At 42.6% G+C, this 18923-nt stretch overlaps 1 protein-coding gene across 5 annotated transcripts in view; it reads right to left on the bottom strand.

Annotated features, from left to right (window-relative positions):
- The window catches only part of Ano4 (anoctamin 4), a 324827-nt gene that overhangs the window by 158841 nt on the left and 147063 nt on the right, over nucleotides 1-18923 (bottom strand). For all 5 annotated transcript variants that reach the window (XM_075954168.1, XM_075954169.1, XM_075954172.1 and 2 more), the window contains one exon: nucleotides 1751-1945. In XM_075954168.1, the coding sequence (XP_075810283.1) occupies nucleotides 1751-1945 (195 nt within the window). The remainder of the gene's footprint in view (nucleotides 1-1750; nucleotides 1946-18923) is intronic.

The following is an 18923-nucleotide window of genomic DNA, read 5'->3' as shown; positions in this document are numbered from 1 at the left end:
AAAAAGTCTTTGGACCCACTTGAAAACAGCAACAACTCACATCTGTCCCCTTTCTCTTGAGATGGTCAGGAAAGGTAAACCCCATGATCAGAAACTGAAGTACTCTTTCTTGTCTTACTGGACATGTTAGAACAGTAGGCAAGAGGAAGGGAAAGCTACTAAAGATGGAGAAGCCAGGAAAGCTATGAGCGAGACACCTAAGAGGACTGAGGTTGCCATGGAAGACTAGGGACTTGCGTCTGGGGAATGTGTATGGTCCAGAGCAGTCAGAAGAGTGGAGCAGGCATCTACTCCACCGTAGCCAAGAAAGGCTGATCACAAAGAACCACCACAGAGGAGGGAGGGGCTAGAAACTGGATCAGATTAGCTCAAGAGTGACTGAGAATTGTGAAAGCAGAGCAACCAAGGCACAGTTTCTTTCCAACCTTTAGCTTAGAAGGAGGAAAAGTGCTAAACAAGACACAACGGTACAGTGTCAAATGGCGATGATTAGAACTGGCGAAGCAGGAGTCTTGACATACATCCGAGGGAACAGCCAGCAGGATATAAGGGGTACCGAGAAGAACAAGAGCAGAGTACTCTTCCAATTGCTACTCCAGAGAGGGGAGGTGGCCAAGGCTGACAGACACAGGCACAGGCTTGTCAAAGACAGCAGGAGGAGCTTGCCCTTGGAAAACAGAACCAAAGAGGAAGAGGGAATAAGAGGATCCTAATTATGCAAGCTCAGCAGTCTGTGGGCTTCTTGGAGGGGTGAGGAAACAAAGCCACCAGTTTAGAGGAAGAGGAGTTTGTGACTCGGTAACAGCTGGAGGCTTGGCTCCCATGGTGGCTGGCCATCATCAATAGGACAGTACAGAGAAAAAACAGAAATTGGTAATACCTATTCTAAATGACTTCTGAATTATCTTTCAACTGATTGCAACATTGCCTTGTTCAGTGGTATTTCCAGAACAATGTCTAACAAGAGCAAGAACTCAACATGTATCTGTTAAATTGATAACATGAACGAATACTTAAACGAGCCTCCTTCCAAACAAGCACATGAAACCTTTTAGTAGAAAAGACAGCTGGCTTAGCAAATTTAGGACATCAGAAATGTTTCGTAGAACCTTGAAATTGAATATAATGTCTCACTCAGGGAGATGCCAGCAAGCCAGATAACTTACTCATATTCAGAGTGGACACTTTCAGACAAGGCTTCCCTGGGTTCTCTTAGAGCAGGTGATTAGGACAATGGCTAACTCTGTTCAGTTCTCCAGGGTTTTCTGATGTGAGTAAGAGTTTATCATTCTGATTTCACTTAGATTTGAATGGCATAGGTGGAATGTATCCTTAAGATTCTCTGTCACCTCCCCCTTCTCTCTCTCTCTCTCTCTCTCTCTCTCTCTCTCTCTCTCTCTCTCTCTCTCTCTGTCTCTCTCTGTCTCTGTCTCTCTCTGTCTCTGTCTCTGTCTCTCTCTCTCTCTGTCTCTGTCTCTCTCTGTCTCTCTCTGTCTCTCTCTCTCTGTCTCTCTCTGTCTCTCTCTCTCTCTCTCTCTCTCTCTCTGTCTCTCTCTGTCTCTCTCTCTCTCCCCTATTAGTTCTGGTGACATTTGCCACTGACTGGAGTAAAGAGAAGTAGAAAAATAAGACTCCTTTTCAAAACATAAAGCAGCCGGAGGGAGGCATAGCACAGGATACTAACAGGACAATGAAGATGCATGGATGTTGTTGATGGAGGGTGTCCCTGGTGAACTTGTCCATTCATTACCTGCATGGAAAACTTTGTTTTTTCCATTAGAGATTCCAGAAGAGCTGGCTTCCATTTTTATTGACCTTCTGCCAGGTGGGAGTGAGGAATGCCTGACCACAGGCAGGCGACGACGTGACCCTGGGCGGCTTGCCACACTTCGCCGTTGATGGATTTGCAAGCGCTTTTCAGCCCCATGAATAGATAAACTTAAACCTGCAATGAGAAATAGCGCCATTAGCTGAAGAGGTCAGTCTGGGAATGGCTAAAACACAGATTTATGTCCTGGCGTGAACTCCAGAGAAAAACAGCAACTATTCCTAATGTTTGTGAGTCACATCAGAATTGTGGGGTTTTTTTTTCACATTATTTACTGGACCGTGCTTAGTTCAAATGGGGACATCTCAGCTATTATATAGTCATATATTACACTTAAAAAATTCCTTCTAATCCTAGGAACATATGGGCATATTTGCATATTTTGTTGAGCTGCTGGATATCTGGAGTGTCGGTGACAAGAAACATTCCTCACGGACTCACAGAGAGGCCAGGACTGGTGATTGAACAGCCTGAAAAATCAAGAATTCCAGATCCAAAACTAGTTTTTAAAAATACCCATTGTTTACCTTTGGCGGTGGGTAAAATAGCAAGTTATTATTCAGAATATTGTCGAAGGGAAAGAAGCAAACATTTATCCTGTCCTTCCGGTCCCAACCATATTTCAAGGCAGCCAAATAGTTAATAAGAGCAATTTTTCCTGACAGAACAGCCAGATGGGCCCACGGCAGTTTTGTGTTCCTATGGCATTGAGTTCCTCTTCCTGGCAGTGTTTGCTGGACAGTCTATGGGTTAGAACTTGTCTTCTATTTTATAATGAGGACAATCCCCCCTTTTCCTCCCATCCAAGGGAAGGTAGGGATCTCAGTGAGAGCTAACAAACTTCTGTCAATGGGTGCTATATATTTGCCTCCCTATGAATTGCTTAGGGTGAGTTTGTCCCCAAGATTTAGTTTCCAAACCCATGATACTATGAGTCTGAGTATTGGTCTTTGAAGTTTCGCCCAAGTTGGGACTAGCTCTCTGGCCCCTTGGGAGACAGGCTGGTAGGTTTTTTCCTGTCAGTCAATACTCTACCCAGTTGTCAAAGTCCATGGACACATGGGAATCTTTTGTTCCCACGTGTCCCTCTCTTGGCCATAACTGGCACGCGGGTTTCAACCCATCTGTCACTCTTCCCCTTCACGCTCCCCGCCATATCATTCTAAGTTCCACATTTTCAGAGCACAGCCTGGATGACTCCAGATCCAAAGGACTCCAGAAGAATCCGGACAAACGTGTAGAGGGCAGAAAACAGGGATCTGGGAGAGATTTTCAGTCAACATTAGACAGCATCTGGGGGTTCAGGCTGAAAATACTAGATAAGCCACTTTCTGCTTATTATATTTTTATGGGTGGCTGCTGGGGCTGAGAAAACAGGATTATGGTCCAGCATGGCACTCCTAGGTGTTACGTAATACGCCTCGAAGAAGTATAAAGTGACATAAACAAAAATAAAAATTACACTGTGGATACATAATGGCATAGGTACTCGAAACTGCTGAATCTCGGGCTTTAAAAATGTAATAATGTAGCTCATGGGGAGAACGTTAAAAATAGATGCTCTGTGAGAAGTTTCAACAGAGCACAGCCACGAGGAAGGGAAATATGCCATAGTGGAAATTTGGAAGAATCTCCAATGCTGAAACAAACCCATCCCCAATCCTCCTACAAATTACGAGTCTTCAGAGTGCCAAACAAGGGCTTGGGACATTAAATCTCTCCTCCTACAAGGGCCAAGTTCATGGGCATAAGAGAGACATGTAAATAAACATCTAATTCAAGAAGAACAAATGTGCCACAAACATTAGAAAATGTTGAAAAGTATAGAAGACTGCAAGGTCATATCTTGGAAATGAATCACCGTCCAATAAATTACATCATCTAATTCGCTCTTAGTTATTTTAGAAAAACAATGACACTGACTAAAACTTAGATATCAGCCATTCTTCTAGACCAGTGGTCCTCAACCTAGGGACATCAGCCCCTCTGGGTTAAATGATCCTGTCACAGGGGGCTCATATCAGATAGCCTGTTGATCAGATATTTATATGATTCATAAGAGTAGCAAAATTACAGTAGTGAAGTAGCAATAAACCATTTTATGGTTGGTAATCAGCACAACTGTATTAAAGGGTCATGGCATTAGAAGGTTGAGAATCCCTGCTCTAGACATTAATTTTTATCCCATTAATCTTCACCACAAATGTAGCATACACGCATACACACACACACACACACACACACAGAGAGAGAGAGAGAGAGAGAGAGAGAGAGAGAGAGAGAGAGAGAGAGAGAGAGAGCTGCATTTTACAGATAAGAAACCTGAGCTCAAGAAGTTACTTGTCCAAGATTCCACAGAGAAATTCTGTTCTTCTCAGATATGCTCTGTAAAGGGACAGACTGAATACCAATACGAAGACTGACCATTTTAAGCATGCAGTGGTCTTGAGAACTTGAGGTCTACTTTGGAGGAGACAAGAAAGCATAAAATTCTGACCTTCTAGAATCCTCTCCTGGTTTGCTTCCCCTGGCTCATGCCACTCAAATGCTCTCCTAGTCCTTGACCATCATTCAGACACCTTGATGGTGAGAACCAGTTGGTCCTGTCCCTTCTCCTGAAGCCTTTCAATTCCTCTGTTCATTCCAGTTAGCATCCCAGTCTTTGCTTTTTTATCGGGCCCTTTATCATGCAACCTCCTGAAACTCTGGTTCATCTTCTGGACCAGCAAGGGCTCCTTTCTCCAAGTAGACCAAATCTCTGCCGGCAAGCAACATGCCTTTCACTGGATTCATTCTTTCCTGGGCTCTGAATAAAATACTTTCCATATAACAGATGCAAGATGTCGACTCCCCCTTCCAGCCTCTTCTCTTCTGTACATTGTCTTCTACATGAAGCAATCACTCCATGGTCCCAGATGACACAGTCAAAAGCTAGTCAATGAAATGACTAATTTCTAATTGAGTACTTTCTGTTTCATTATACCACATTATACCACCACTATTTTTCCCACACTCCTGTGGTCTACAACTTGGCTCTCTCCCTCAGCTCCAACAGAAACCTTTATCCTATCAGATTGGAAGTTAAGGTCCCGAAGAGGAATGTTTTCTACTCTCTCTTAGAAAACATCTATGATAATTTTTTAGGGGACATCTGCATAATCCCGATAATCTCCGCTATTAAAACCTGTAACAGAATCCCATATGCAGAGACTCTCTCCAAAGAATAGCCATAAACCCAAGAACTTGGGTCTGGACATGTATTGATTAGGCCTGCCATGGTGGTCGTGCCCTACGGTCTGATTTGGGGTTCTCATCTCTGAGCATCCTTAGTAACGTGTGAGATTGCCCAGCTCATCGGCTGCACTCCATATCTCCGCACCTCTCTGTGTCCAGCTCCCACAGTTCTCCTGCTTTGCTCTAGCTTCTAAACCTCAAGCTTCCTTCTCCTCCGTGATCTATATATAGAGAGGAGGACTACTGATTTTGTTGTTGTTGTATTAATCTCATATCCAGATGCATGGCTGAAGGTGTTTATCGGGTGTAGGAGTTCCCTGGTGGAATTTTTAGGGACACTTACGTATACTATCCTATCATCTACAAATACAGGTACTTTGACTTCCTCTTTTTCCCTTAATCTCCTTTTCTTAATTGCTCTAGCTAGAATTCTAATTGAATACATACAGAGAGAATGGACAGTATTCTCTTTTTCCTGACTTTAGTAGAATTGCTTTGAGTTTATCTCCATTTGATGTTGGCTGTTGGCTTGCTGTAAACTGCCTTTATTATGTTTAGGCATGTCCCTCGTAATCCTGATCTCTCTAAGACCTGAAGAGATGTTGGATATTGTTAATCGCCTTTTTAGCATCTAATGAGATGATCCTGTGTGCTTTTTCTTTCAGTTTGTTTATATGGTGGATCTTTGGGAGGAAGCCTACTTGGTCATGGTGGATGATCTTTTTGGTGTATTCTTGGATTCAGTTTTCCGGTATTTTATTGAGCAGTTTTGAATCTATGTTCATAAGAGAAACTGGTCTGCAATTCCCTTTCTTTGTTGAGTCTTAGTGTGGTTTGGGTATCAGTGTGACCATAGCCTCATAAGATGAATATTTCTTCTGTGTCTATTTTATGGAATAATTTGAAGAGTATTGGTATTAGCTCTTCTCTGAAAGTCTGGAAGAATTCTATGTTACAAACCATCTGGCCCTGAACTTTTTTTTGGCTGGGAGACTTTTAATGACTGCTTCTATTTTGTCAGGGGTTATTTGTCTATTTAAGTGTTTGTGTGATTTTGATTTAACTTTGGTAAGTGTTATCTATCAAATCACTGAGAACCCCAGAGCATCTACAGGAACACAGTAAGTGCTTTATATATTGGTTTAAAAGTGGGGGGGGGGCTCAGATTTCCTTTGAGTTCCCCATATCTTTTCATTACTTAAAAATACACTAAACTGTGAGGGTTTTTTTTTCCATTAATAAAATCAAATTCTTAGGCGATCTCTCCTTCTGGCCCATCTCCAAGGGCCATTATTCCTGGCTGAGCTCGGGTGGGAGGGTGTCTGAGGCAGTGATTTGCTTTCATCTAAATGTCACTCCTGTGATTCAGATGAGCTGTAGCTCTGTCCATGTAGCAGCCACGTGTGACGTCACCCTCCTTGTCCTTTCCTGGGTAAATTACTGTTCTAAACACTCTGTTTGGAGTGTCACCACCCGTGAGCAAAACACAGGATTGACTTATTCCTAATTTTAAAAGATAACAATCTGCAGAGTAGGGCTGTTTATTTTTAGTTTTCTCCCTAACTAGCAAGTGGAGAGTATTAAGTCCAGCACTTCGCTTCTCCCAAACACGGATCAACATTGAGGTGAAAATGTTTTGTTTCCTCTTAGGTCTGGGTTGACTTTTCCCAACATCCTGGACTTTTCTAAAAACTTCTCTCCTTTGGCTCCAAGAATACTTTACAGGTGGTTTATAAAACACGCTGGGACCCCCTGTGGTGTTGGGGAGGAAAAAGGTCAAATACAGAGGCGTGTACTTAGAGAAGAGAACAGCTCATGTGACCTTAACTTCGTTAGGCATGTTCCCATGGAGGGGACAAATTAGTGTCCCTCCATGAGGTGAACTCAGGTGGACCTAGGGCAAACGTGTTCCACAGAGCTTGGATCGCCTTTCAAATTGTGTGTTAACTAGAATGGATGCCTTCTACGGAGGTTCCGAGGCCTAAAGCATCTAGGTTTCTCTAGGGACCTGGAAACTGGGCGTTTTGTGATGGCATCAGCAATAGCACACAGACCCAGCAGTATCAACATATAAAAACCAGGAAGAACTTTCTTGCCAAGATGCAGTTGTTGTTGTTATGGTTTTTGATTTTTTTAATTTTTCTTTTAAATTTTGTTTTGGGGGACAAAGGCAGAGGACTGAAGAGAGGGGACTGGGAGATGAGTGGAATGGGATGCATGACGTGAAATCCATGAACGTATCAATAAAGACTTAAGAATCAATAAATCAATGAAAAGCTAAAAAAATAATCAAAGAATCAATAAAGTGTTAAAAATGTGGGTAAATATATTTCAATAAATTTAATTATATATACTCAAGTATATATGTACACACACATATGTCTATTAATATTATTTGGCCATTAAAAAGAAGGAGCCAGGTGGTGGCAGTGCACACCTTTAATTTCAGCCCTCAGGAGGCAGAGGCAGGTGGATCTCTGTGAGTTCAAGGGCAGCCTGGTCTATAAGAGCTAGTTCCAGGACAGACTCCAAAGCTATGGAGAAATTCTGCCTCAAAAAAAAAAAAAAGCAAAAGAAAAGAAAAACGAAAAAAAGAAGGAAATTATTGCTGGCAAGACATGAAGCAACATAAATTGTCATTTATCACTGGTGGGAACACAATGTGTTAAAGTGACTTTGGAAGACATTTTGGCAGTTCTCACAAAATGAAACATAATCATATCACATGGCCTAACAACCATGCCCCTGTATTTACTCAAATTAGTTGAAAAGATATATATATATATATACACACAAACTCAGAAATAAATTACAGCAAGGTGGCTCCCAATTGCTAAGCCCTGGAAGGAACCAGGATGTCTGTTGGAAAATGGAAAAAATAAAAGAAAGAAAAAAAAACCTATAGTACCTCTAGACAATGCAATATTATTCAATGCTTTTCTTTTTTTTTTTAAAAAAAAATCAACTATCAATCCATGAAAAGAGATGCATGTGCCTTAGACACACAGCTACATGAAAGGAACTAATCAGAAAAGCCCAAATGTTATATGGTTTTAGCACCAAATGATCTCCTGGCAAGTGAAAATGATGAAGACAGCAAGCAGATGAGTGTCTGCCAAGGGGGGGAAGAGAGACAAATGGGCAGAGGACAGGAACCTAGGAGGGCTCTGAAGCTCTTCTGTGAAATAGCACTGTGCTGGACAAGGAAGGCGCAACCCTGAGGGAGCCTTATATAAAATATAATGAATTGATGAAGTTCCCATGTAGCTTCAAAAGGTTAGAAACCTGCCAACATTCACTCAGTCTTGCTGAGCACTTGAAACAGCCCTAAAAATCAGTTAATTTTTAAAATGCTGTTATTGAGGAGATGACAAAGGTCCTCCCAGATACTGTTACTTCATGATTGACAATTAGACAATTCAATAAAAGTGCAAGAATTGCCAATGAAGAATATTTCCATCTGCAAGTATTAATTCTAATTACTCTCAAATCAACACTAAACATTATTTCTTGTTACTTGAAAACAGAATCCTGTCCCTTCTAAGATATATTATCTTATCTCAAGAAAATTGTCAGGTATACTTAAGATTTATATTTGAAGATGTTTCAATAAGAAGTACTTGTAGCATTGGTAGAGTAAATCTATAATGATTATTCTAATCATAGAGACACTGGAAACTAGACACAGATCTGTTCATAAATAAATAATTGAATGCATTATGGTATGCCCATACATTGGAATGCTGTAGAGCAAACAAGATAAAAAAAACAAACAAAACAAATACATAAGAAAGGAAAAGAGGCCAATTCTTTCATTGTTCTCTCCATCATTTGCTCATGGGTCATTGACTGCCTTTGTGTTTTGGACACTGATTGATAAGGACACATATCTATAAAGTGTGATGGTTAATAGCAGAGCATCCTCACGGTGTTTATTCCCCCACGTCAGGTCCCGTTGTCCTCATCTGTAAAGTGATGGCTTAGTGAGGGTCCCTGGGCCTGATCCTGATCCCTTGGTTGCCACCCCCCCCTCAGTTCCGCCTGTACCAGCACTTCTTAGATCTTTTGTGCTTCTATGAGCTCTTTTCGAAGTCCACTCCTGACCGTGGCTCCTTGTCCATTACCCCTGCTTTCCCTATCATTTGCCGCACCTCTGGAGGCATAGTCATATCTTTCATTATCCACAGGAGAGTGGTTCCACAACTCCTTCCCACTCCGCCACCTCCAGGATACCAAAATATGCTGACACCAAAGGCCTTGATATAAAACGGCGTGCTAACCTACGCAATCTTTCTATGTACCTTAAATCATCTTTAGTTTATTTATAGTACCTCACACAATATAAATAGTTATTAAATGTTGGGCAATAATGACAAAAGAATGTGCTCAGTAAAAAATGTAATTTTCTTAAGAAATATTTTGGCCTGTGCTGGCTGGAACTATAGACGTAGAACCTATGGCTCTGAGGGTGTTGTTGATAATTTGTAAAGTCTCCCCAATGCTTCTAGGCCCTTGCCTGTTTGATAGCTTCCAACATTCCTTCACTCAGCAACCTCTCTGCAACACGAAGAAATCTCTTTAATTAAAATATATCTGTCTGTTGGGATTTTGTTTCCTGGTTGAACCTTGACTTCGAGAATGTTAAAAGTCCAAGCCTTTCAATTCCCTAATGGTTTCAATATCTTACAAAACCAAAGCGGTCACCAAAAACTCCCCTAGCAAGTTCTCATACCCTTGGGATCTGTATCTTTGTCCTGCTTATTTTTATTCTTTTTGTTCACTGCTCCAAATGCCAGTCTAGATGCTGGATCTTTCTTTTCTCCTTGCTCTATAGGAGTCAATTCATCCCATCTCTGTATTCTCACTCAGAGCTGCATAAAGAGGAGAGAGAGGCTCCGTGTCACTTTGGGGAATTTAGGGAGATTTTTCTGTGTTCTGTGGACTGAGGACAACACACCTCTCTCTCCGAAGCACTGTTAATAGCTAGAAACTATATATGCAGATACTATAACTGTAATAACCACTCTACTCATGCTGCTTTATCTGCAATTAGTCCACTTAGTAGGGGAATAGTCAAATATGTTAAATCCAACACTTAGCTGTTGCGCACTATAGAGCAAACACACTGGTACAATGAACACTTAAGGTAGGAAAATGGACCAAGTCTTTCACACTTCTAGTCGTTCATTTGGTTCATCCTAGCTGGCTGCCTTTCTCATATGAACATTGATTTCTCAGTGCTGAAGAGGCCCAAAGTTCAAACAGAAAATTGGCATACATGATACTTAAGAATATTGACTACACTGACAATTTTATCCATGCGATACTTGGGGCTGTTTGTGAGCTCTTCAATTGTTTATTTACTAATTCACTGAACACCTGACAAGAGTTTTCTTTCTGCCAAGCACTGAGCTTTAAGAAACAGCCTGTGTACCCAGGCAGCTTCACTGTCTGACAGAGGACACGGAGCCCAAACGCTGACATGACAAAGAGCAAAGGCATTGGATATGACATGAAGGGGGACATGGATACTTCCCGGGTTTACAGAGACGGAAAGGCAATGTCACTCGGTTTCTCCTTGAGAGGCCAATGAAGCGTCTGGCTTCCTAAAATAAATGTAATTATTGAGCATGTTTCACAGGAGAGGAGCATAACCAAATATTATCAAACCTCAGGTAGTCAACAAAAATAGCTAAGTAGGAGTGAGGCGGCTGCTTCACATGGCGAAAACCACGCTTTGCGAGGTGTGGACTGCGACCCTAAATTCCAGCACAGCTACTTATTAAAGGACACCACCCAGTGAGCACAGGAGCATTACTCCTTGAGATCCTCCAACTCAACTTTATGGCTCGTCGTGGCGGTCAATAAAAGCTTTCTGGAAATGAAACACCAAACAGTTTCCTCCCAGAAACATCAAACGAAGAGTATTAACCCCCTAAAGGGATCAGTGCTTTAGAAAATGTGGGTCATTGAAGCAAATGCATAACATTTAGTAAAAAGGAACTTTATTGTATAGAGTCATCTATTCCCACCAATAACTGCTGAGTCTACAACCTGTCAGGTCCCCAAAACAAGAACGGCACAGGCAGAATTTATGTCTAAAAGAAGAGAATGTTTTTCAAGGAAGAAAACCGTCAGAAGTAACTCCAACAAAAGGAAGATGTCCTGTGTGTAACTGTATAATCTGGAAGACTGCATAATCTCCAGTGGAGAGAAGTGTTTAAATGCTTTTTATGGAAAATAATAAATATTTTGGATTTGGGGGTTCACATGTCTCTGTTGCCTCTACTTCTTCATCTTCCTGCTGTCGGCCTCAAGCAGCCAAGGACAATACATAAATGAATGTGTGTATTCTGGTCTAATATGTGCTTTACTTGTAAAACCAAAAAGTAGCCTGGATTTGGTCTCAGGACTATGGTTTGCTGACCCCTGACTCAGAAGGTTGGAAGGAAAACCGTAAGGGAAGACTTCCAGCAGTGTGCTGTGGAGAATGTGCTGCTGGATAAGTTGTCATGGATACAGAAAGTGGGGACGCGTGTTTACCAGGATGAAGGTATGCTGTTCTGAAGGAGCACTCCTCACTCAGGAAAGGAAGGAGTGTCCAGTTTCACATACATTGGAGATGTGTTATCAGGAACATTAGCTGTTTAGATCTAAACGGATGGTCTTCGGCTTTGAATTTTTACATTTTTAACAGGTTCATAAAGAGACCTGAATTGGAACTGGGATAGCTAGAGTTGTACAAGCAAGGAGCAAAGGGGGTGTTGCCTCATCAAACCCAAAGATACCTTGAGACTTCCCTGTAGGCTCCATCTCTTATCTTAATTAGAAACGTGTCTGGCTAGACTTCACTGCCTAAAGATTAATGCTGAAGCTTTGAGAGAAGCCAGAATTTCTTCAGAAGAGAAACAAGATCACAGATAACATCTAGAGGCCAGTAAGTAGAAGAACAACCAAGCCCTGCGCCCCCCAAAAAAGCAACAATAGTGTGTTGGGATGGGCCAGGCAGAGCAATAAATATGCCTGCTCATTTAATCATCACGTTAACCCTGTGTGCACATCCTTTATCCTCATTTGCAGAGGAGAAAACTGAGGTTCAAGGACTGTCTTCTTCTCAACAACATTGTACAGTCTAGTTTGACCTCAAGTAGTTTGGTCTGCAACACCACTCTTGGCAGAAGACAGGGGCTGATGAAACACTGAACACTGAGAAAAGAAAGATTTGAAGTAGACCATGCCAGAGATGTGCATCAGAACACAAAAGGCTTAAGGCGGCAGAGGCAGTCTTAGCAGGAAGGTCGGCCAGGTCAACAAGCCACGGTTACCTCAGATCATTAACAGAACGATTCCTCTTGTAGAATGCTGGAGTCCTAATCTCTGAGGCTACGTGAATGTCACCTTGCATGGCGAGAGAAGCTTTCCCTGTTGGATTAAAGTCTTTGAGATGAGGCGATTATCCTGCGGTATAGAACAGAGAGCGATGTAATGGCTCACAACCTTAACGGTAAAGGACCTTATGGCTGGGCTCAGAGATGCTTCCTAAAGGGGAGAATGGGTCATGAAGGGAAGAACAGAGCAACTTGAGGAACTGTCAAAGGCGACAACAAACTCTTCTCTCTAGAAGGAATAGAGCTTTGTTAGGTCTCTATAGTTCAGTAAGACCCATGCCTCACTTCCATCTACAGAAAAGTAAGACACTACAGTCCTACTCTGGAAGCAACTCGGTGTGTGACCATTCTTTCTGCAGCAATGGAAAATGAATTCAAGTCTGCATTTTCCTTGATGGCTTCCCTAGACATCATGACCTCCTGTCCGCCCCAGATTGAGGTGGTCAGCCCCATAAAGGTTTCTCGAAGGAGTAAGATGATGAAGTCGGCTCCATCTGAACTTTCTTAGTCAATTTTTAATTTACTTATCTAACCAAAATTACAAATGTTAGTTCTCAGGCATCTAGAAATTTATCATAACTAACTCTAGAGTATAAGCCAGTAATTATTTACTGATTACAGCTCTACATTCATCCATAACCCTGCGATTCAATTCTCAGCCATATAATGTATCTCTGTGGACACTTGGTTTGACATATGTTTGAAAAACAGGGACAAAGGGACATTAAATTACATTTAAGTTTGAAACGTAGCATTTAAATCATGTTTTTAATTAATAATGTTGAGGATTTATGTGATTCAAGTTATAAAATTGATCCTGACTAACCTCAATACTCCCGTAATTACATCTCTGATAAAATTAATAATAAATGAACTACTTCCGGCACACAAAGATTGTGCTTTAAAGCCCTTTTGAAATGCCTTAGTCTTTAAAAATCCCATTTCATTTCCCTTAAACATTTATCTAAAATAATTTATAATCAACTCTCTCTTTATTTAGCAAGGAGTTTGAGTCAGCCCAAAGCAAAGAACCGCTTTGTGTGTTTTCATGCCACATCCGATTTTTAAAACCCGGTTCTGTCACCGTGTCACACAGTGTACAAAACGCGTCCTAAACTCAAATTGTGATGTATCAATGCATCTCTCTGGATGCCCCTTTCATAGTAAGGTGAACACTGCAAGCTCGGCCGAGTCACCCGTAAGTCCTTCCCCAGCAAATGTGGGATGGGACTATCAAGCCTTGCAGGAAACGGGAGGAGAAGAGAAAACAAGCGTGGTCCTATTGTATTTACTTAAACACATCCTCCAAGCAGCACCTCACCCCAAATCCAATGGCGTTAATCACCTGCCACAGGCGGCCTTCCCCTAGGCTAGGGGGTCACAAAGTAGACCGTTAGTAGAGCAATGTTTCTGTTTGTTTTGTTTTGTTTTTCTTCTTGCTACAGGTATCAGCGAGGAAGAATCCAAGCAGAGCCGCAGCACACCACGACAGGCTTGCTAGTGGGCTGGTACACGGCACTGCGATGGCTTTCTGACCGTGAACAGAACTGAGCAGTACACAAGGAGGCATCATGGCTGAGGACGTACGTGACTCGGGGTCAGACTGCCTGAGTTCCCGTCCTCCTCTTCTGCTACCAGCTGTGTCCAGGGGGGATTCAAGGTCCTTATCTATAAAAGTGGAGATATTGCTAGCACCTGCCTTCAAACTAGAGTAGTTCCACTTATATAGTGTGGGGTGGGGGGCACGAAAACACGGAGTACTCACAATCATACAGAGGCAATGTCACGGGAGAAAAACGGGTTCATGATGAAAAGTTTAAAACTGTCGACTCCGGCCCTAGCCTACCTGGGAGCCAAGCGTACTGTTTCTATCTTTTTCCAGTTGTGTGACTTTGGACAGTTAACTTGACCTAACCACGGGAATAACAATAACATTTACATTGACTGTCAATATGATGGGCTTGATAGATAATGTATTAGTAAGGTGTGCCTCTGGGCACGTCCATGGGGGCCATTCTAGAGATGACTGAGGAAAAAGGGAAGACCCTTCCTGGACGCAGCTGGCTTTGTTCTATCTGCTGGAGGCCTGGACAGAGAGAAACACTAGATATAGGGATTCCAGGGATGCAGGCATTTTCTCTCTGCCATGGCAGGAACAGCCCTGGTTCATCATGTCCTCTCTACAATGGATTTTCCTTTTGATACATAGTTTTACTCTGCCCAGGCTGACATAATCCAGTATGAAGTTCTGCCAGGCCTCAGGTCCAAGGGAGGAAGCCAGCTGACCATGAATTAAAGCCTCTGAAATCATGAGTCAAAGTAAATGTTTTCTACTTTGAGCAGTTTCTCTGCTCCTTGTCACAGCAATGGAAGGCATATGAGAACCCATAGGGCTGTTCACACTTCCATAATACCTGGATCAGAGAATGTATACAATGTACATTAGCTGTTTTCTTATCACCCCTTTGGATATTATCATATTAATGTCTTCTTCACTGTGCACAAGTCCTGATGCCAAAAGTTCCATACTAGAAGGTCATTATTACCAGAGCCACCTTCAGAATAAACCAACAAGCAGAAGGGAGGTTAAAAAAATGGGTTTTATTTACTGTGTTCTTGACTGATGGAGCTAGAATTGGAGTCTTTGTAAAGGGAAGAGAAGACCTTGGAGTCTTCTATCATACTGGAAGCAAAAGTCTTCAAGGGAAACAGTCAGACCAAGAAGGGTAGGAGTGTATATTAAATATCAGTGGCCACAACTGCCTCCTCCCTGGTAAGAAGTGTGTTCAACTTTAAGACTTTATAACTATGAACGGTCGGGGCTAGGAGAAACCATACAGCTCACTATATAACACTCCCATTTTCCACGATAAGGACACCGAGACATAAAACAGCTCAACAGTGCTCCGAAGACCGCATGATTTCAGGGTCGGATGAATAATCACCTAAAATCAGAACCAATCTCAGTCTTTCCTGTCACAACAAACTGCTGTGGCAAAAACGGCAGAAAACTAATTTAAAAACCCTTAGGCATCATAGAGCATTCGCTGTCAGAGAGTAGAGAATTTGAGAAACCCAGTCCCACCAGTGCTTGGCACATTCTCTGAAGTGAGCTCTGATGAAGAACTGCTGTCTATGAGCGCACTGGACTGATGTGACCACAGGGGTGTGGATGTGAAGAAGGGGATCTCAGAGCATACGGCCCCAGAGAATGTCTCTGTGGATGAGACAGGCTAAACACCCTCACAGCCTCCAGACCAGCTGGAAGTTGTATGCAACCCAGGGACAGCTTTCACCGAGGGTTTGCATATGGGTGACAGCAGGGACAGCGACTTTAAACTCAGTTCACCTCACAGAGCAAAGCCTGAGACCTCAGAGACAAGCCTTTAAAACCACCAGAAGGGCGGAGGCAGTGGTCCAGGATGCTCTCAATTCACTGGAAACAAGAATTAAATTCCAAACTATGGAACTTCATTGTTTTACAATTAACACTGTAATAGATTTGGGGCCCTACAATAAATCCCAGTGATTAGGAGGAGGCTCTGGTTAGCTAGCTCTGGGACCCTGCAGAGGGCACCTCTAAAGCTTCAGTTCCTTTATCCACCAAATAAGCATAAAGACAGGGTCTGTATCCTGATATAATTATCGTGAAGATGGAGGATTCGCACATTTTAAATAGTACACACTGAACATTAACCCCTGCTACTTCCACACCTGAGATAGGACTTAACGAACTTAATTTTCATCTCCTGAAAGCACTCACCCCAATGTCTGGTTGCTATTGCTGTCTTGTGCTTTCTGTGAGGTCATGACGTCTAGTGGTATCTCCGGTTTCTCAGTTTGTTTATCATGCTCCCAAGTTACCCCCTCCTTCCTCAAGTCAGTATATGCTGGTTATTTCACAGTTCTGGAAACACAACGAGTACCACCCTTCCTATCCGCATTCTGTTCCCTGGTGCTGATTGTGGCTCACGCTGACATGCTCTACCCCCACAAAAGGATGCTCCAACCATTGTCATTTTGGAACTCCATCCTTTCAGGACCACCAACCATTCTACAGACCCTTCTGAGACTCCTGCAGGGTCTCCCAACCCCCTCCCTGTTTCACTGAAGTCCCACAGACTTCTATTTTAAACAGATGGAAGCGTTCCCTTCCTTTCATCCATGCATCCCAAGTGCCGGACCTTAGAGGACATTCAGAGAATTTCTGCAGGATGAGGGAAAAGAGTGATGGACAACTGCTGAGTCAGGCCAACCCCTTGCTTGGCGTGGGATCATGAGATAGACAGAAAAAGATTTCTGCTTGCATTTTGGCTGGACGGCAAATGTCACTAGACATTCCTTCAGAGAATAAGCCAGCATTTAACTAGTAATCCGTTAACCATTTGTGATGTGACCGGCACTGATGTGAATGCTAAAGACCAATACAAGCAAACATGTCAGCCACAGGGATTCCTCTCTCACAGAGAGACACAATTAGACTCACACTCCAAGAGAGATGTCCAACCTTTTGACACTGTGATAGAATGTGTCTACAAAATTCACACTCAAAAGTTGCACCATCGAGTTACAAGAATAAACCAAAAATAATCTCCTAACAAAGTTGGTTTACAATTTTATGTTAAAGGCACAACCGTGAGAGTCATCCTCCCTTGCAGACTGGATAACCCCAGGGCCTCTGAGTTTCATCTCTCACTCCTATCCCTGTACCACCATTTCTGTGGAAAGGAGAAGCGTGGGGAGTAAAAGGCTAAACTGATTGTGTAACAATGTGTCCGGTATTTATGCGGATCTGTTCCAGTGGTCTGCTTCAGAAACAGAAATGCCAGCTGCACGAGAAATTTTACAAAGTGAGGTTTATGGTGTTTAACTGAATTTACTAATCCAAAGCGAGCCTTACCCCACCTTACCATCCTGTGAGTCCATTTGTCTGTTTAACAAACTTGCCCAGATTGACACCCTGACAGAGTGTAAAGACAGACCAATCTCCTTTGGAAGTATAACATACTGTCTTCTTTGTACCACCAGATTACCCCCTCCCAGGGCTAGGTTACTTAAACCTAACTCAAAATATTATAAAGACCTTGCCAAGGTCTGGAGACTGAGAAATACTGACTGGCAAATCGAAGTCCATGTTACCGAGACTGTAAAATCAAAGATTTATCAATTGTTGATTCACTTCATTTAAAGAATTTTCATTCCCTAATGAAAGCAAATAAACCAGGAAAATCAGATGCTCCCCTCATTAAAAAATAAAATATAATAAAACAAAGCAACCAGCAGCGAAAGAACAGTGCTCTCTCGGGAGACTCGGCCAGCATTGCAAAAAGACAATTGCACTAACTTACTTTCATGCCTATTGCTTTCGGGAAAAGTCAGGCAGAATCAGCTCAGCAAGAGCCCTATGTTGGCTCTAGGTTCCTGAGAGTGGGATTCAGCTGACGGTGGGGGAAGGGAACGACCAACTTTCTGGTATTACCACCAAATAATCACACATAGGCCTCTTTAGAAACCAGCACAAACTTCCTACTGTGTGTTAAGAGTTCTCATTCAGAGATGTTGACTCTTGATGCCAAACTGCATAGAGAAGGCAAAAGTAGTTGCCAGTGACTGGGGTCTCTGTGTGTTAAGCACCACCACCAAGCATATATCATCTCATTGGATTCACTGGGATGTGTTTCCTTAGGAGATAAGATTGAGTGAGTTTACCACTATCTCCTTAGATGTTCAATTAGAGTGGAATAGATGGGGTTGGGGAGATGGCTCAGCTCTTAATAGCATTTGATGTTTTTCCAAGGCACCCAAGTTCAGATCCTGGAGTCCACATCAGGCAGCCTATAACCTGTAAGTCCAGGTTCAGGAGATCAGATGTTCTTCAGCTTCCTTCAGGAACACACACACACACACACACACACACACACACACACACACACACATACACACACAAAACTAATAAGTCTTCTTAAAGTGGTATAGATTTGATCAACTGCCTATGTTACACAGCTGGTGGGCAGGAGAGGCTGTGCACAGACCTGGTCAGTCTGCCCTCCAGGCCACCAGGACACTGCAAAGATCCGCTTTTGTGTCTCACTGACAAACACCATTTGGGGATCAGAACAGAAAATATCTAAGTTGAGATCCAAGTGATAGTGTTTCCCAATTGCCTGCTCACGCTAGAGAGAGAAATGAAGACTTGTAGAATCTGTGTTGACTCATCCAAGACAGCAACAGCCCTAACACTGACTCGTTCTCAAAGTGCTCAGGGGCTAAGGTCAGAGACTTCTGTCCAGATTCTACGGATTGCTGGTAGGTGACTCACTTCTGTGAGCCCCATCTCTCTCTGTCAGAGATAATAATAGAGATGATAATGAAGACAATGGACTAACCCACCCATCCATCTCCTCCACTCACACCAGGCAGCTGAAACACGCTAGAGGAGAAGCTTACCTAGTACTTTTGGTACTACATGGATG

The sequence above is a fragment of the Microtus pennsylvanicus genome, chromosome 20, assembly GCF_037038515.1.
Source record: "Microtus pennsylvanicus isolate mMicPen1 chromosome 20, mMicPen1.hap1, whole genome shotgun sequence".
Taxonomy (NCBI): domain Eukaryota; kingdom Metazoa; phylum Chordata; class Mammalia; order Rodentia; family Cricetidae; genus Microtus; species Microtus pennsylvanicus.
The sequence above is the reverse complement of the archived record's forward strand: the minus strand, read 5'-3'. Positions and strand labels throughout refer to the sequence as shown.